The sequence below is a fragment of the Equus caballus genome, chromosome 10 (genome assembly GCF_041296265.1).
Source record: "Equus caballus isolate H_3958 breed thoroughbred chromosome 10, TB-T2T, whole genome shotgun sequence".
Taxonomy (NCBI): Eukaryota; Metazoa; Chordata; class Mammalia; order Perissodactyla; family Equidae; genus Equus; species Equus caballus.
In genome coordinates this window covers 48571465-48592107 of record NC_091693.1, presented here as the reverse complement: position 1 = coordinate 48592107, position 20643 = coordinate 48571465, and the positions used below count along the sequence as shown (strand labels likewise).

At 37.7% G+C, this 20643-nt stretch overlaps 1 protein-coding gene across 1 annotated transcript in view; it reads left to right on the top strand.

The window, feature by feature from the left end:
• Positions 1-20643, top strand: part of RNGTT (RNA guanylyltransferase and 5'-phosphatase) — a 280203-nt gene that overhangs the window by 256685 nt on the left and 2875 nt on the right. The window contains exon 15 of the mRNA XM_001503749.6: positions 19331-19454. Coding sequence (XP_001503799.1) covers positions 19331-19454 — 124 coding nt within the window. The remainder of the gene's footprint in view (positions 1-19330; positions 19455-20643) is intronic.

Genomic DNA, 20643 nt, shown 5'->3' with positions numbered 1-20643 from the left:
TTGTTCATCTTTCTAGGCCTTGGAAGGTTCAAAAGTGAAAGACAAGCTTTCTGTTCTGTTTCTATCCTCAGTTGGAAGGTTTGATTTATTCTTCTGTCTAAATTTTAGAAATTTTTGGATCCAAAAATCAGCTACATGCTTTCTAAAAGCTCTGGATTTGGGATTTAAAATCCGAAAAAAAATATATATGCATCATATACATATGCGTCATATACATACACATATACTTGCAAGCATGTACACACACACACACACACACACACACACCCAACACAGATGACAAATACAAAGGAATGATTGCTTCTGTGTTTATTTCTTCCCTGTTATTTTATCTAGGCATTTTGTAGTTTTATGGGTGAATATAGAGAGAAGGATGGAAAAAAGAGTGAGACTAAGCCCAATTCTCCATCCATTAGTAGTATATTTATTCTTCCTTTGAGAGTCTTTTCTCCAAAATTCTACCTCCTGCTACAGTAATATGACCCTCTCTCAGTTAAAAGGGGTGAAAGCTACTAATAACAATAATATATAAATATAATGGAATGTCTCATTTAAATCTTGTTCTGATAATTTATCTACTATCATTTCTCTCTTCACAGTGATTTTTCATTTTCCCTTACATATTAAGTATTTACCAGGACTTCATCTTTTATTTTTTTTCCAAGTTATATTTTATTTTCTGCAATTTCTTTTTTGCAAAAATATCTCCTCTGAAATCTTTCATTATATTACTTTTTTAAATGGATATTCAAAAGAACCTTCAGATCTGAGTTTCTGTCTTACTAGTAGGCTATTCATTAAGTCATTGGTTGGATCCTTAATAAAGGGATTAATTATTAGCGACTTGAAGCTGACTTTGTACACTCAGGGCAGACTCTCACTAGCTTGTCATATGTGTTTTCTCGGACTGTAGCCCTTTCAGCTTTGTGTAGTCCTACTGAATATTTTTTATCAAGGCCACTTTGAACTAATTTGGCAAGTCATATTTCTTGAGACAATTTGTCTATCGTTCTATCTGCAGACTTGGTAGGAAATTTTGATGGAGATGTTTCTTAGTATTTTTATTGTGAAAAATACGTGGAAAATTATTTTAAGAAGGAAAGGTAGGCTCATTTTAGAGTAGCAGACAGAAGGGCAGAAACCTATCTTGAATTCATCTGTATTTACATAGGTTTTCCTAAGTTATTGTTTAAAATAGAAATCTTGCAAAACTAGCTCACAAGAATGTGAAGGGTTAACGTTGATAAATAAGTTAATGTCCCTATCAGTAGAGCTATGTACGTGGATTACTTATTTAAAATTTACGTATTTCCAGTGCGTATTATCTACCGCTTCTCCTATTTGAACACGTGATACCAAAGGGAATGATGCATTTGTCCTTTTTCCTACTGTAAACAATATTGATAAATACTGAGTGGATGCATCATTATCTTTCATATTTAAGGAAGCAGAAAATTCTTGGGTTATAATGAATATGATGCAGTAGAATTCCTTAACTATTTTGTATGTTTGTTTCCCATCTGAAGTAAAAATGCGTGGTAGATGGTTTGGTTGCTTACTTTCTTCTCCCTGTTTCCCCCTTCACTTCTCCCCAATAGCTAACATTCTATTTCCTCTTTCACTAGAAATGATACTCACATCCATAAAAGTAGGAGAAGCCTAATTTCATGTGGCAACATCATTTAAAGGGATTTTTACTCAGAAAGTTGTGGTTGATCCAACTACTAATTACCCATATGACTGGGTCATTAGGTTGGGCTTATTCTGTTTTGGATTGGTTTTGTTTTCAAGCCAAAAGTACATAACTTTGTATGCATGTATACATACCAAGATTTTAATTGAGCACATGCTGTGTGCTAGACGCTGTGTGCTAGGCACTGTGTTAAAGTTCCCTCGTGATCAAGCTTATTGTTATGTTGGAGATGTAGAGAATTCAGTACTCCTCCTTTCTAAGATAAGGGAAGGATAAGATACTGTGAGAGGACATCAGTGAAGCACAAGAAACCTTGGCATCAGAGTGAGCTTCCCAGAGAAAGTGATCCTGGTGAAAGAGAAGTGGTTACTGGAGGGGAAGAGAGGATCATGTGCCAGTGAGAGGGAAGAAGTCCAAAGGCCTGGAGCAAGAGAGCGTGGTCAGTCCAGGGGATGAAAGTCATGTAATAATGGCTGGAATGTTTTGAAACGTAATGTCATTTCTATGATTTCTTTGTATAATGTTCATCAAGTTTTCTTTTTAACCCATATTTTTTGTGCACCTGTTATGTGTTCAGTGGGATCTCGCAGTGAACAAAACAAGGAAGTTCCGGCCCTTGTTTGGTTTGCTCAAGGAGCTTACCATCTAAGAGGGGAGACTGTCAATAGAAGAAAGAAATTATACTCTAAAATAATGTATCAGGAGCTGACCAAATAGGCTCATATCTCTACAGAAAAATATCATCTGAAATTGCCGAAGTCAAGTGTCAGCTCTTCTTTGCCAGCATGTTGTGCCAAAGGGTCCACGGAGGAGAGAGGTGAGAGTGTTTGCCTCGGCTGGGGCAGCGTCTTCATGGTGCAGTCACTCTGGGAAAGAAGATGGCATGTGGAAGGTGGACGGAGCCATGAGGTGGAGTCTGGCTTGGCGTCCTGAGCAGGAAGTCTCCTGTCTTGAGAGTTATCCACCTCCGTCTTTCATATGATTCAAGACTGGAAAAAGTAAAATGCCTCTCCTACTTTTCTTGCTGTTGCTTGAAATCGATCAGTTATTCTCTTTGTATACTCGGAGGTTTTTTCCTACTTTGGTGGTTGTCTTGAAAGCACTTTAGTGGATCTCAACCAGTTTTGTTTGTTTTTGTTTTCATGAAATAAAATAGAAGAAAATAGCAAAGTGCATCAAGTAAGGATTTAAATTGTATTATGAAACGTGTGTCTGTAGTAGGTTGGAATATACAATTGTTTTTCTTATGTTAGATGAACTAAGTCAGACATTTTCCTCCTCTTTAATGAAATTTGTGTGACTCCAAGTAAAAATTTGCCCTGCAGAGTTATCCCTTTTGCTTGTTAAGGACTGTTTTGTAGACAGAGTCAATGCACTGGACTGAGATGGTAGAAGTCTGAACCCTGATTCTACTGCCCCTAAAGAGGGACATGCTTTGGACAAATCATAGGCTTTCTATGAACCTTTGTGTTTTCAATCTAAAAAGAGAGTTGGCCTAGGTGAGCTCTTATGCTCCCTTCCAGCCAAGATTCTGGACTTGGTACTCTTTCTAAAGCAGTTGGGTATAAAAACTGAATTGTCTTAAAGTTGATTAAGCATTTGCACAGATCTGTTATCAATTCAGAGAGGTGGTCCTACCAGAAAGGAGTACAAACAAAAGCCTGAAGCAAAAATACATGTGGCTTAACCACCACATGATCCTGGTTCCTGACAGTACATGTTTGTCCCTCCCTCTAAAAAGCAGATGGTCCACTGCATGCAAACAGATCCTGTGAATGAAATAATGAGAGCATACAAGCGTTTGGTCTGGTACCTGCATAATAGAGCCTCAAAAAATGTTGATCTCAGAAGATGTTGCTTGAGATCTCAACCCCTGCAGTAGGCAGTTAATATGGGCTACTTGTCACAAAAATAAGGAAGGCATGAGTTCTGCAGAGAAACCAATCCTCGAGGGGGAGGGGCACCTCTAGACCCGTTATCCATTTCTGGTTATTGGATCTGCATATATTGTAAGTGTTCCCATGCTCCTTTCTGAGGTGCTGAAGCGACAGAAGATATCTTCTAGTTAGTGTGTACGGTAGGGAACGTCAAGTACAGAGGGGTTCTCCAGTCTCATCCCCCTGGTATTTGAGGGCTGCCTAAAAAGAGAATTCAGCCATAAAATAAAGTAACAGAACCTGTTTATCACCTTTATATATTTGGGTATTTGGGATCCATTTTCTTGTAGAAGTTCAAGTGTATTTTGAGATAGTAGCAATTAAACTGAGCTAAGTGTAGCAAAATAGTACATGTTACACAGTTAAAATTCTCAAATTGCTTTCTGCTTGTCCAGTTTCTTAACATTATGGACCACACAACTGTGTGGCCGTGAGAAAGACAGGGCTGCTGACACCCGCATTTGGGGCATTGTTAGGCAGTTCTGTTGACACATGAATACATTTCATATGATTATCATAAAATTGTGGCCTGGAAATTGGACAGCCATGGTGCTGCATTTCAGATCACATTTATAATAGGCTGTAATAAAGTAAACATTTTAAATGGATATAAGAATAGGCATTACTTGTGATCACAAATGTATGTTCAACTGAAATGCTTTTGAAGCTCAATTTAACAAAGCAAACAAATTTCCTGGCATTATTAACATAATTGTTCTCACTGTTGGGTTCTGATTTCTAAAAAGTTATTTAAGCAAAAAAATCACAAATCATAAAAAGCAAAGCCAGAAATGTAGGTAAGAGTGAGCTACTTTTCCTTTTATCATCATGTCTGATATTTTTTAAAAAGCCCTAAATGTTCACTCTGCCACTTCCTCCAACTTGCTAAACCCTTGCCAACCTGTTTAACTCGCAGTTCATATTTCATGATTAATTTAGGGTTAAATTCAGCTGTTTGCTCTGCTATCGGCAGGCTCTGAAGTGAGGCTGCACAGCATTCATCTGCTGTGTGATAGTTAAACAGGGACTGACTTCCCTCCCCTTTCCTAAGGACAGAAAAGGACTAGAATATCCATTTAACATCAAAGTGGAGGAGGCATGACTATATGTAAATTTAGCACCAATTAGATGGTAGGATTCGAAGGACTGTTGTTCCTGGAATATTCCAAAAGCAAAAATGGAAATGATAGTGGTAACATCTGAAGTGTGGTGGCAAGACAGTTAAAGCAGTGAGAATTTGGAGCCTCCGGGCACAGAACAGTACTGGGAGGTGATCACTGTGTCTTCTGTGGCAGCTGGCAGCTGGCAGACAAAGCAGATGATGTGGTGTTCTCAGCTTGCTGCTTTCCAACGCTCCGTAATGTTCTGCAGTTTTGAACAAACCCCTAAACAAACACCCTTCCTGTGCTCTCTCGTGGCTGGGGCAGACCCTCACGGAGCACCACAGCCACACGGTGATTTCCGATAGTCGTGAGGTGGAGCTGACTTAGTCGAAATTAGAGGAGGGCACACTAGTGTGAGATCTCCTACAAAATACTGACGATTTCAAAGCATTCCTGCCAAGCCTACCCCTTAGCTGATGGATTATTTTTATTAAGCACCAAGAGTACGCTAGATGCTTTTTAGAGGAAAGGTGAAAGGCCACCTACCCTGTTTATCTTCAAACTTCATTCCAGGTAGTTTAGCGCTGTGGCCCAGAAAATAATTTCCTTCCTAATAGGTAAGCACAGTGACCTTAATCAGACTAGAGTCTCTGAAGGCTTGATAAGAGCAGTCGATTGGTGAACGTCCAAAGCTTTGGGGTTTTTGCCCATGTAATTTTGGTTTTTGTTCTTTGTTCTCATTATCCTCACCAGGACTAGGACTAGAACAAAAAAACTAAGGGGGTGGGGGAGTGGGAGAGCGAGGGAACTAAATGAGAAATTTAATCCAGTTCCAGATGTGATCCTCAGGAGTTGTGAATTGTGACAATTCTGCTCTCTCAAAGATCGGGCACTCAGATATTTCTAAATGTAGAAATCTTTAGATAATAGCCTATATTTTTGTACATTTTACGTACCTGCATAATTCTTTGCAAAGACCCTTCCTCCCCCCCGCCCCCAACCCAAGTTTGAAAATAAAAGCAGATAAACCAGTTGTGAGGACAGAGGAGACTTTTAAATCCCCAGAGCCGACTGACACTTTGAACCGCTCTAATCCTCGCTGGAATCTTTGTGGTGTATTGTTCAGCTGAAAAGCACTTGACTGCGTTTCACAGAGCTGGCTTAGGTGCTGAGGACTTCTGTTGCTCCTTCTCCACATCTTTTCCCTGCCCACTTTTGAGATTTCTCCCACTATGTTCCTCCTAACTTCTTTCCACACCTCTTTTCTCCAGACTTGTATTAGCTAACCCATGGCACTTGAGGCTGGTGGGGGTTTTGTCTGGTTTTTTTGTTGTTGTTGTTTCTCACATGAAGTCTTTGTTTCTTACCATTTCTCTTTGAGAAGATTATACTACATTAAACTTAACTGGCCTACTAGAGTCCACATGTCTCCTTTAGTTTATGGTGACTGCAAAGGAGCCTCCATTAGCTCTTTGGTTTAACTGTTTAGTAATTTCTTGATTAGGAGTGAACAATGATAAAATTTTCCTTTTCCTCTAGTATGTTGAATTCCTTAGATATTACCAAGAGACAGTATAATATAGAGCTGTAGATCCAAACACAGCCATGAAAGAATTAAATACTCTGATCCTTAATATCTTCATTTTTATAAGAAGGATAGTAATGTGTATTTATAATTAACGTTAGTTTCCTCCCCTCCCCTTCCTTTCCCCATGAAGGAAAAAAAATCTCAGTCAATAATTTTAAAAGTAAATATCTCTGATGAAAATAAATATCTTAAGTAAAAACATTGTTAGTTTTGAGTGCAAGTTACCAAAATAATGATTTTGCTATTTCCCCCTGCTTTTATACCTCTTCAATGCGTGAATGTTCACACACATAAAGATACACTAATCAGTAGAGATAATGGCGGATGTGCTTTGGTACTTGAATATTTCGGAATAAGAGTGTTTGATTTGATGATCTCCAAGTTTCCTATCAGCTCCAAAATAGTGAATTTTATGAAAGGTAATTTTGTGTTTTGGAAAAAAAATTGGGGGGAGAGAAGGTATTTAGAGAATGTGACATGATACAGATAATTTATGGTAATCATTTTCAAACTTTCAACATCTTCTGAGTGGTTTTTGATAGCCCCAATACCTGGAGCTGATGAGGCAGATTTAAATAAATCCATTGTGAATATCATTCAAAGAGTACATAGACAGAAAATAGAACCCTAGGGTTCTGAGCAGTGTTATTGTCAGTCTGTATTAGCATAATGCCTTTGTTAGTACCTCCAGGATTTCTTTCTCAAAGAAAAAGAAATGAAAGCATATATAATAATAAATGTAATGAGCAGGGCAAAGAATAAAAGAATGCTTTGAAGTGGCTGATTGCATATACCAAAGGCAGGTTCAGGTACTGTGGTCAGAACATCTCCATGAGAGTCTGCACTGACCTGAGGTACAGACTGGTAAGAAAGGAATCCTGGAAAGCTTTGTTTGCTCAGATGGTCCTGGGCACCGCAGAGCATTATCACTAAACTAAGAAGTTCTGTGTGCCCAAGCAAATGATTCAAAGGTGTGTGGGCCTGTAGGCTTCGGTGCCTGTTAGTGCTGCTAGAGCAAACTGAGTCATTTTACTTAGTCATTTACTCACTCAAGAATTTACTCTAGAAGATGATCAAAATGGAAGAACTTCAACATTTTTTTTTATATTCTAAGTGGTAGACAGAACAGGAAGGAAATCTTCATTTATTATTATGGCATTTTGGTTTATTGCCACCTACATCTATCTGGGGGACAGTTCTCTTGAGGCGTCTACTCTATAAAAAGGGCATAGTTGAATGGTTGAGTTTAAAAATGGGTGAGAGAAAGGAGATAAACTTATATGTAACCTGCACACATTGCTAAAGGAATAAATAAGTGAACATTATTGGATCCAAATTGTTAGCAAGTCCTTGGAAAGTAAATGAAAGACTCATTGAAGTAAATTTGAACTATGCAGTGACATCTTAATGAATTGCCTAGATAAAACATTGGACCCGGTACTTTGTGAACTTAAGTGTGAATATTTAATGATCATTAAAGTGACTTTAAGTTAGGTATTTGTTACTGCCAGAAGTAGAGAGACCATTTATCAAATTCAATCTGAAAAATATGCTTTATGAGTTATTTGCATTGGCGGTGGAACAGATATCTTAAAAAACAAGTAACATCAGTCTGTAGTCATATTTATAATGTTTAGGAAGAAGAAAAAGTGTTAGACACGCATATTGAATTTTAGCCTTCTCCCCATGTTACTGGTAGATTGTAAAACCTTCCTTGGTGGTGTATCGTTTTTATTATCCCAAGCATGCACTGAAGCCATGATCTGCTTATAATTCTCATCATGCTTGGCACTCAACAGACGGGGCCAGACACTGTGCCGTAGAGTTTGGCCCTCTGTTTAGTAAGCCATCACTATCGCCTCGCCCTACCTGGCAGAGCAGCATGTTTCGTCCACATGACTTTTTCATTTTGCTAGTCATGCCCATGGAAAGGTCTTCAATCCAATAATGGCTTCTCATTTGGTTTAGAAATCAGACAAAAGCTTTGCAGCTGTGAAATGCAGCCCATTTTAAAATTAACCTATTGTAAATCCTTAATGATTGAGAAATTCTGCAATTTGCTATGAATTGTGGTTTGTGCTGCAACTAGAATAGCAAACAGCAGAGTTGGTGCAGGTCAGAGTGGCACGCATTTGGAAAGTGAAGCAAAAGAAACTTGATTGACCTTGTGCTTGGTTCAAGCCCATATGCTCTGCCCTTCTGCCTTTCACCCATCACACATCACTTTGTCTCCCACCCACAGATTCCCCCAAGTGGAATGTAATCCTTGGCAATAATTACTTAAATTACAGTTTATTTCACAAGAAGTAAAATCGTCCACGAGTGTAGTCTACCTTTGCCTCGTTTAATACTTTTTCAACCTAGAGCCTAGATTCTTAGGGAAAAGGAGGGCACAGCTTTTTGATTCACAAAGACCCAGAATTTGGATTCTGATACCAAAACAAATTAGCTCTGTATCCTTATGCAAGTTATTTGAACTCTCTGGGCTTCAGTTTCCACTTCTCGAAATTTCGTTGGATTCTCATCCAGATTAAATTAGATACTGTATTAGAAAACTAGTAGGGGTACAATATGTTTCTCTGCCACTTACTAGCTATGAGACCCTAATCCAATTACTTAACTCCTCTGTGCCTCTGCTTCTAGAAATACCTGTAAAATGGGCTACTTCCTAGGGTTGTTGTGAGGATTAGATAAATTAATCCATGTAAAGCACTCAGAACAGTACTAATATTCAGTAATTATTAGCCATTCTAAATATTAACAGATATCAAATAGATAACAAAAAGTTATGTTTACAAATAATGATAAGTAATGTAAAGGAAAGGTATAGGATGCTGTAAGACAATTCATATGAGCTAGAAAGATAAACAGGGGCCGTGGATTGAGTGCTTTGTAATGGGAAGCCATTGACAAGGGGATGACATGATTGGATTTACTTTTTTTTTAATTAACATTTTTCTTGTTTCTTTTATGTTTTGATTGATCTTTTAAAATTTACATACAATAAATTCATTCCTTTTGCTGTACAGTGCTGTGAGTTTAGACAAATGCATACAGGCATATAGCCACCACTAGAGTCAAGATGTAGCACAGTTCCACCACCCCCCAGAAAACTCATATGCCATCCCTGTGTAGTCAGCCACGTCTCCCACTCCCAAGCTCTGCAGCCACTGACCTGCTTCCTCTTCCTGTAATTTTGTCTTTCCCAGGATGCCGTGTACATTGAATCACATTAAAAAGCTTTAGCTTTTTAAGTCTAGCTTCTTTAACTTAGCAGATTACATTTGAAACTCATCCACATTTTTGAACTTATCAGTAGTTCTTGTTGCTAGCTAGTATTCCATTGTATGGCTGTACCAGGATTTCTCTCTTCACCGGTTGAAGGGCATTTGAGTTGTTTCCACTTTGGGGTGATTATGAATAAAATGGCTGTAAAGATTTGTATTCACATTTTTATGTGGACATATGTTTTTCATTTCTCTTGAGTAAGTACCTAGGAGTGAGGTTGCTGGCTCTAATGGTAAATGTATGTTTAACTTTATAAAGAAACTGCTAAACTGCCTTCTGAAGTAGTTATACCAATTTGCATTCCTACTAGCAATGTATAAGAGTACAGTTGCTTGGCGTTGCTGTCAGCACTTGATATTGCTAATATTTTTTATTTTAGACATTCTAGTAGGTGTATGGTAATATCTCATTGTGACTTTAATTTGCATTTTACCAATGAATAATAATGTGTTGAGAATATTTTCATGTGCTTATTTGCCATCCATGTATCTTCCTTGGTGACGTATCTGTTCAGATTGATTGCCCAGTTTTAATTGTGTTGTTTGTTTTCTATTACTGAGCTTTAAGAGTTTTTCATGTATTCTGGATATGGGTCCTTGGTCCGATCCGTGATTTGCAAATATTTTATCCTAATCTGTGTCTTGTCTTTTTTTCTTTTAACAATATCTTTATCAGAGCATAAGTTTTAAAATTTGATGCTGTTTAACTTAGCAACTTATTTTATGGATCATGCTTTTGGTGTTGTTTTTAAAGAAATCTTGCCTAACCTTATGTCATGAAGACTTTCTTCTATTTTTTTTAATAAGTTTTACAGTTTTAGGTTCTATTTTAGACGTATTTTCCATTTAAGTTTATTTTTGTGTATGCTGTAAGATATGGGTGAGGTCTGTTATTTTGCATGTGTATATCCAATTGTTCCAGCACCATTTGTTGAAAAGACTATCCTTTCTTCATTGCATTGCCTTTGCACCTCTGTCAAATGTTGATTGACCTTATAATTATGGTTCTTCTTCTGGGCTGTCTCTTCTGTTGCACTGATCTGTGTGTCTCTCTGCTTACTAACACCACACTGTCTTGATTACTGTGGCTTTATCCCAAGTCTAGAAATCAGTTAGTGCCAGTTCTCCAACTTTGTTCTTCTTTTTGTTTTGGCTGTTCTGGCTACTTTGGCTTTCCGTATGAATTTTAGAATCAGCTTGTCAATATCTATAAAAAAATCCTGTTGGGATTTTGCTTATGATTATGGTGAATCTATAGATCAGTTTGGGAAGAATTGACATCTTAACAATACTGAATCTTTCAATTCACGAGCGTGATATAGCTCTCCATTTTTTTAGGTCCTCTTTGATTTCTTTCTTTCATTGGTTTTTTTGTGGTGGTCAGCATACAGATCCTGTGTATTTTTTTTTTTTTAATTTATACCTAAGTATTTCATTTTGGGGGATGTTATTGTAAATGATGCTTTTTAAATTCCAAATGTCCAACTGTTCACTGCTAATATATAGAAATAAAATTCGTTTCAGTATATTAACCTTATATTCTGTAAAGTTGTTAAACTTACTTGTCAGTTCTAGGAGCATCATTGTAGATTCCTTCTGTGTAAGTAATCATGTCTCCTGTGAATAGAGAAAGTCTTATTTATCCCTTTTCAGCCTGTATATGTTTTATTTGTTTTTCTTTTAAGCAAGGGAATGACTTGATTGGATTTACATTTTTCAAGGACCAATCTGGCTGCACTGTAAAGAATTGATAAAATGGGGAAAAAATGTAGAAGAGAGCAGTACAGGAGCTGTTGCAGGAATCTGAGAGCCAGTGATGGCTGGGACTAAGATAATGACAGAAAGAGAGGGGACAAATAGACACATTCAGAGTATATTTTGGAGGTAGAATTGGTAGGTCCTGGCAATGAATTGAATATGAGGGAAAATAAAAGGGAAAAGGATTAGGGGACACCAAGGTTTCTGGCATGGGGAACTGGGTAAATGGAGTTACCATTTAATGAGATAAGAAGAAATAGATTTGGAGGAAGATGAGCAGTTGAGTTTTAAACATGTTGGGTTTGAGAAGTCTATTGGACATTCAAATAAAAGTGTGAAATAGGCAGCTGGACTCCCTTTATATATGCATGTGATATAAAAGGGTATGTATAGGATATAGTATATAAGAGGAAGAGTTTGGGAATGAGGCAGGCTTATATGGACCCCCTTCCAAGGCTTGTAGAGAACATTCTTTATTTTTGGTTCCTTCAGTATGCCAAGATCTTAAGATCTTTTTCACCTCGGACCTTTGGACACACTGTTAATCACTGCCTGAAGTGTGTGTGTGTGTTGCCCCCGCCCGCCTGCCCACTCCCACTTAATTCCCTTCCTCTCTTCCTCCTTCTTTTTCTCTCCCCTTTCCTCCTTCTCTCCCTGATTCCCTTCCTTCTTTCTATAAACTGGCTTTTTATCATCCTCTAAGTCTCAAATTAAATAGTATCTTCTCAGTCTACCCTGCCTAAAACCAGGTATCTTTCTCCCTGCATGACTCTCTATTATATATTGTTTTCTTCGTGGCCTTTATCATAACTTGTAATTATTTACTTGACTATTTACTAGACTACACATTCCAGAGGTCAGGGATCATGTCTGTGTCACCAGTCCACAACCCTTTGCCTAGCACATGGATGCTCAATAATAATCGTCAGATGGCAGGAAGGATGGATCTACAGCTCATGTGCTGTGGCCGAGTTAGGTCCAATGTCTTTGTGTTTTCATATGATTGAAACATATGACTTTTTATGCATGCAGAGATATCTGTACCCAGTTTCAGCTGAAATCTGAGCAGGAAAATAACCTTGTCTGTTTCATTGTGCATTTACTATCTACAGAGTGCCAGGCTCTGTAATAACTGGTGGGATGTGAGATGGCATTGTGGCATTGGACAGGAAGACCTATAGTTGAGACGTGGCTGTTCCATTTTCTAGGTCTGTGACTTTGGGTGAGATATTTAACTGTTCTAAGCGTTAGTCTACTACCATGCCTGTCGAAAGGCAGCAATATAATCCCTACCTATAAGATTGCAAATTAAATATGTGTGTAGATCACTAGTTTCTAATACTGACACATACCAAGTGTTCAATAAGTAAGTTATTAATATTTATTTATATAAACATGACTCTTACAGTTCTAGAAATGATTGACATTGCCTGATCAATAAAGGAGGGAGGAACACAAAGAAATCTTCCTTTATCTTTCCCTTTCCTCTTCTTGTTCGTCACTTGCAAAAGGAAAATGCTACCTTTAATACCATGACAGCAAAGACTAGTAGTGGCGTCACCTCCACCTTAGGCACACAGAAATAGAGAGTACAGTTCTATGCGTTTATTGAAATAACAAACTGAGAATACTTAAGCCTTTTGTTTTGGGGAAAAGAAAGGGTGGAAAGGAGGAAAGAGGTAGAAAAAGGCTGGAGATGGTACTAGCTGACTTGACTTAACCAGCCATCAATAGCAAGCTGGTTGATAAGCTGAGGCTCCTGATTCTCTTAAATTCAGTAAACATCCTTGATCTACTCCGGACTGGGTACTGTGCTGACAATGGGGAGATCAATGAGGAGTACCTATTTTAGTGATCTAGAGCAAAGAGAATGAAGTTAACTTGATAGAAATTCTCATTCTGTACCATGGTCTATTTTCTGCACCTCAAGCCAAGTTTTTCACTACTATGGTTGATTTCCTCTAAGTGCCAATGTGTGCGTTTAAAGACTAGGACCTGGGGCAGGATGAATGAAAAGGACTTAGGGCAGAGGTTATCAAACATTCTTGGTTCATTTTGCCTTATACACAGCATCTCTAAGCCAAAAGAAATACCTAAGAATTCTGTTTAAGTGGATAGATCCACACAACTTAATAAATGTTTGTGTCCTAACAACATGTATCAAAGACTGCGTGACTTCTGAACCTTGGAATCAGATTATACACCACGAGCCTCATTTACTGTTCCACGTTGATTTTTGTGATAGTTGGTTTTTATCACAATAACTGCTGAAAACTCAGCTTTGCAGGAATATAGTTTCATCTAAAGGAATTTCATATTGAAACCGTGAACTCTCTCTGACCAGTAGTTTGGATGGTGTCCAACACATGTCACTATGTTTCCCTAAAAATCTAACTACCCCACAGTGTCTCTGTGAGTTTGCTGCAGCGTCTTGGGGTACTCGTTGCAGTTAGGGACCTGTGGACTTAGGGCCTTACTCCAAGACTTTTTTTTCTATTTAAATGTTTATCTCTTCTCTTTTTTTTTTTTTTTTTTTTTTAAAGATTTTTTATTTTTTCCTTTTTCTCCCCAAAGCCCCCCGGTACATAGTTGTGTATTCTTCGTTGTGGGTTCTTCCAGCTGTGGCACGTGGGACGCCGCCCCAGCGTGGCCCGACGAGCAGTGCCATGTCCGCGCCCAGGATTCGAACCAACGAAACACTGGGCCGCCTGCAGCGGAGCGCGCGAACCCAACCACTCGGCCACGGGACCAGCCCCTATCTCTTCTTATTTTTTAATACCTCTACATTAAAAACCAACCTGATGTTTATCATCTCTTATGAAACAGTTTATTTTAGCAATTTTTATTATTAAAAATTATCAAAGTTAAGCATGAATAATGTAGAAAGTTTGGAAAATACAGCAAAACACAGAGAAGAAAATGTCATTCCTAATTCCACCATCCACCAATAACTACTACTAACATGCTGTTATCAGTCCAGTTATTTTCTACGAAGAGTTATTATATTTTGAACAATAACTGTTGCTAACTCTGATTTTATTAGAAGGTAATAATCTGTAGTTTAGTGGAAATTTCATACCCTGGAGTTGTGACTTGTCTGTAGTGACCTTTGGGAGAAATAAGATGGAGTTCTAGCTCTTTTCTTTTTATTGACTACTTACTCCCATTAGTTGAACACCTGATTGGAGGGCTTGAGGACCCCACCGTTCATGCAGGGAAGACAGCCTGCTGCTGGGTCTCTAACTTAGGAAACACAGGGTGTGTTATTTACGCCATAGTTCTTCACTGTGGAGGTAGAAGCACAAATAGATTATAGTGGAGGAATTTTTTTTAAAGTGGTAAATGTAGCATATTTTTTAGAAGGGTAACTTGTCAAGTGTTATACTTCCTTGAGTAGATGGATGCACTTTCTAAAAGTAATTTATCAAGTCCCTACTATAACATGGCACTTCTAAAAGATTGTTTATCTAATAATTCAGATTTAAGCGGTTTGTATTGTTCTGACACCACAAGGAAACCTTTGTAATTCCATTTCATTTCTGATTTGTTTTATTTTCTCTGCCTTCATAAGTACTAGAAATTGAAGTTATTTACATGAAAATAAGACTTTTGTTTGAGTTTGTCTACTTGAGATCTGTTTTTAAAAATCTGCCTTCAGTCAGACTATAGAGGTAGAACTTGAATTGTCAAAAAGTAGAATTATAACTTCAGAAAAGAAAAAACAACCAACTTAGTTTAGCTCCAGAGAGCAGTTCGTGAAAGATGGTGTGGAAACCTCTAAGTACGAACATATATTTATACTTTGAATCTCACTGTCATTCCCTCTCTGTCTCTCTCTCCCCCCTCCCCTTTTCTTTCTCCCTCCCTGTCTTTCTCTCAATAATGATTTTAAGTTCTAACCAGAACAAGTGGTGGCAGTACTTTGTGAGCATAGCCTGGACTGTCAAAGAATAATTTTGTTCTTATAAAGTGCTAGTAGAGGACCCCAGGGCTGACTGTAGGGCCAGGGCAGAGAAAATACAAGACGAGTCTGGACTAGTGTCTTCCATTGCCAGAAAGTAAATGCTAAAAGTAGATAAATAAGTAAAAGTGGAAGCAAGTTAAAAGGACACAGGAGCCAACCTGAGAGAGTTCCCAGTGGCCAAAACTAAAACAATTTGAGCAAAAAATAAATGATGAAAGTATTTTATTCTTAAACCAAAGAATAAAATAAATATCTGTGAGTCCATACTGAGATGAATAAGCAAATAAATAAATGAGGGAGAAGGGACAAATCTTCCTTGCAGAAGAAGTCCAGATAACAAATGTAGGAGGAATGGAGAAAGTAGAAAATTCCATCAGAACACCACAGTAATAATTGCTGCAGGCAAGATTCATGGATGAATGCTAAAATTCATGAGTGAAACTTGAAGGAGAAACAGGCTATTCATATACTCAAAATATTTCTCTCAAGAAACTTACTAAGTTCTGTGGTGGTTTTAATCGATGTCCACAAATTCTTTGATACTCTTCCTTCCAGGAAGTGGAGCTTACTTCCCTTATTCTTGAGCAGGACTGGACATAGTGGTTCATAACTAATCAATAGAGTGTGGGAAGGAGAAAAATTGTAACTTTACAGTAGAGAAACCTGGCAGATACCATCTTAACCAAGTGGTTAGGGTTAACATCACCAGTAATAAATCATATTGGTATCGTATACTTCCAGATATTATGCAGTGAGAAGGGCACTTCACCTCTCTGGCATTCTTCCCCCAAATCCATAACCTCAGTTTAATCATGAGAAAAACATCAAGAAATTCCAAACTGAGGGAACATTCTACAAAATATCTGACTCTTCCAAAGTGTCAAGGCAAGTCTGAGAAGCTGTCACAGATCAGAAGAGACTGAGGAGCCACGATGACTGAATGCATGTGGTTTCCTGGCTGGGATCCTGGACCAGAGAGAGATGTAGTGGGAAACCGATGAAGTCTGAATAAAGTCGGTAGCTCAGTGAATTGTGCTGTACCAATGTTAACTTCTTAGAGTTAATAAATGTACCATGATATGTGAAGTAGGAACATTAGGAGAAGTTGGGTGATGGGAATACAGGAACTCTCCATACTATCTTTACAACTTTTCTGTAAGCCTAAATTATTTCAAAATTAAAAGTTAAAAAAACTCACTGGTGGCTTTCTCAGTCTAAGGATATTGTTATTTTAAAGTGTCACCAGAGCAAATTAGTTCAGAGAAATCCCCCTCCCGCTAAGCCTTTGTGCAGTCTCTCTATAAAAGAAAGATGAGCTCTTGATAACAAAACAGTTCTCGTGGAGCAGGTTCTGGAGGCTTCTGTCCCATCACTAGAAACAGAAACGCGTCCTTGCCTGCTCTCTGCAGATCGGTTCAGCCAACACTGGTGGTTTGCCTTTTGTGACTTGGTACTGTGCCCAGCACTTAGGTTACAGAAGGTGTTCTGCAAAGACAGTGCAGGGTGGAGCATCTGTGATTCTGTCTGCCTCTGTTTTGGGCCCTTCATTCCAGGTATTATCACTAAGCCTCTAAGTTAAAATCTTCAGAGGCAGTAGGTCTAGTTTCATCTGACTGTCACTTGACCCCGTATTATTGGTAGATTCAAATAGTGTAAAAAGTGTGGTACTCAATAAGATGGATACATTAAAAAAAAACTTTTCAGTATAAAATACACTGTATATTGCTCTTTTTTTAAAAAAAAAATTCTCATTAATTCATCTATGGGTACAAGTATAAAATCCTGATTTATAAATATTTTATTCTTATTACTTTCAAGTTCTCATTAACTCAAACTAGAATAAAGAGTTGATTATAGAAGGCCTAACAGGGTCCTTTTTTAGTAAATAATAATATATAATTGGTGAGGATGATTATCATCATAGTAACAAATTAGAATTTGGATACTGAAATTAAACTCCTCCCCTGTATGCCAGTCATTCTCTTGATCTGACCATTAGTGACAACTATCTTTAGTTTGTGCATATATGAGAAGTGTTATGTTTGTCAGTTAAATATGTGTTACTCCCTAACCAAATGAGTACCTTGCAGTGCGCCTGTCTTGGGAATATAACTGACGTGGTGGATGGAGAGCAATGTTCTGTTCTTGAACACGGAAATACATTTAGTTTAGTATTGTGGCAGGTGCATGCATTTTCTGGAAAGCTCTATTTCCCAGATTGTTAATGCCTGCCCAAATAGATACACAGATACTTAATAATACTACTTAATTGCTGTAGTCAGATTGAGCAATACCTAATTTATAGCAATTCTGAAACTAGGAACACAAGAACGATAACCCATGTGATAAAGATTTACTACAAATGCTAGTCAGTAAGAGTACGGACTACACATTGTTGATAGCAAGCCATTCTTGTGTAATGCATATGATATGATTTTCTTGACAACTGTTTTCAAAATATACCTTTTCATGTCATCCTGGTTTCTTTAGTGAATTTACCTGTAAAGTGTGTTTTCTTAAATAAGCAATATTTCATTTCCTAATTTTATATTCAGTTAAGAATTTGGGTTGGCTACTGTGTGCCAGGCACTTTCATTTATCATTCTTCCAATATCCCAGTAAATTAGGAACTCCTTTGCCCATTTTAGAAATTAGAAAATGGAGACCCTGAAAGGTTTAGAAACATCTCTGTTAGACTCCACGTTTGATATGACGTAAATGTGGTTACCCAACTGAATGAGTTGCCTAATACTTGATGTAGGTAATGTATCAAAAGTAAAAGGAGGCCCATCCCTAGGAAGGAAGAGAGGGAAGTTGAGACTAGAATAGTGAATATTTGAGAATAAATTTAGCAAGTTTGCTAAGTGGAACATCACTATTGTGAACGGGTCTGGTTCCAAAGCCACTGAATGTGCTGGCCTTTTGGATTTGTTGAAAGTGCAAATAGTCCAATCAAGTGTAATACTCATTAAGGGAAAAGAAATACAGTTTGAAAGTTTTTATGAAGACGTGCATGGCTAATCTTTGAATTGAAAGCATCTTTTAAAAATTTGCCTTCCTTCATATTCCTAGGTGGTAGTGAATATGTGAGTAGAAAAATGAGAGCATTTCAAATAATGCAAATGATTCTAAATGATTGCAATCTACCATATTGTGAGGAAAAGTTGTTAGCTGTGAAAGATGAGGAGAGAATTAAAATATTACCATGACTGGCATTTGATTTAAAAACTGCAAAGATAAGCTTAGGTCCCTATTTATGAAAACCATCCTCACAGCCTGATGAAATATCTTTTAAAAGGTTTTATAGTTACCATGGATACGTGTCAGCTTTGATAGAGTAAGTTGTAATCCATATTCAATCATCTGAAGTCAAGTAGCCAAAAAACCCAGCAACTAAAATCAAAAGTAGTTTCTTCTCTAAATTCATACTAGTTTGGAGATGGAAAGAATAAGTAGTCTAAAGATTAGATTTTTGGTTAATTATCACTGCTTGCAAAGCAAAATATTGAGGATGCATATTGCCTGAATCGGATGTTAATGTTCACTTTTGATGTGTACCTTTTTCTTTTAACTAGGAAGGGGAATTTCTTAGGTTTGGACATAGGAATTCAGGTGGTGAGACCTTTCTGAAAGTTGATGAAACCTATGCAGCGCACACTCAATTTCTGAAGCCGTAGGGACACAGACAGTATTGAAGGCGTTGGTCCCTATGGTAACATATTTGCATTTGTCCCAGAAGTGGCTGGTTTCTGCTTGGTCTCTTTTAATTGCTATATATTGACAGCCGTTTTCACGACTATTTATAAGATGTTGGATAATGAGCCTGTGTATAAGGGCGTGCACACCATATCCTTAGGCTTGATTAGACACTTCAGATGACAAAAGGCTCTGCCTGAAGTTACTGAGGTGTTTTTGGCATTCCCTAATGCGTCTGTCACATAGTGGAAGTAAAAGCCTTTCAAATGACTTAAATATTTTCCTGAATTCTCTTTTAAAACAGGTGACAAAAGAGCTAAAACAGTATGACAACAAAATTATAGAATGCAAATTTGAGAACAACAGCTGGGTCTTCATGAGACAGAGAACAGACAAAAGTTTTCCTAATGCCTACAACACTGCGATGGGTGAGTATGACAACCTACCAATGCTTGTTACGTTAAAAAAAAAATTAAGATGTTAGATACCAAATGTGCTATCTTTGTTGTTCTGTTGATGTGGCGTAGAGTCATTCGGACCCCCGTCCTTGCTTGCTGGGAAAGGGGTGGTGTCAGATCTGTCCCCTGTGTGGCTCCTGTCCGCTGTAGGTGCTCCTCTCTGGGCCTGTGGGCTCGTGCCCCTCTGCCTGAGAGAGGAGTTTAAAGGAAGGGGTAGTGGGCTGTATACAAGTTGAATTTGTTGAACAGCAACAACAAGAGCCATGATAATTTCAGATCTATTCAAAACTATAAAAACCATTGTTTGCCAGATGGGAAAAGACGAAATTAGCAGGGAAAAATGTAATTTCCAGCTCCTAAAATAGCTTTACAACAATGGAGAACAAAGTAAATGAAAACCATTAAAAAACCCCCAAAAACCTAAAACCTGCTATGCTATCCTTTAGAGTATTCTTTGGGTACAATATGAATCTTTGGGAATTCAGAATAGTAAGTCTCTTTCATGGGGAACAACACGAATCAATTACGTTTATAAGGTAAACTGCTACTAGTAGTAGTAGGAAGTAAGTAGCAGAGTAGTAAATGCTCCAGATTGCATTTTTAGTGGAGTTGAAAAAAAGAGATAAAAACCAGGATTAAAGGTTAATGGAAGTGGGTAGTTTTAGAGTGCTCAGTCCGTGATGATGATGGTTATATGATAAGCTTGTGAGCAAATATAAATAGAAAATTGGCGGTTTGAGTTTTGCAGTTTAAAAACTGTTGTACATATAAAGGTTCTTATTGGAATTAGCATCTGTGTTCAGACAAGATGAGTTAATTTCAAAAATAGGAATAATTGAGCCAGCGTCTTTTTTTCCAAAATCAAATAGGTAAATAAAATGAAAAGGACTGGTACTAAATTTTGATCACGTGAGAAAAGATTCTTTATTTATTAGTAATTTTGCCATAATACCTTACTGCAAACAACTTACTAAAGTAATATAACGTGATCTGCCAGCTGCAGTGCAACCTCCCTATTCAGTGGGAATGGTGGCTGGGGCTGTGTTATACCCTTCACAGTGTGGACTTCTTTCTGAGAAAAGGGCTAAAGCACATGTTTTCCATAGAAATTTTGCTTGAATGTGGTCTATAACGTGACACACTGTGCTAGATTAAAATA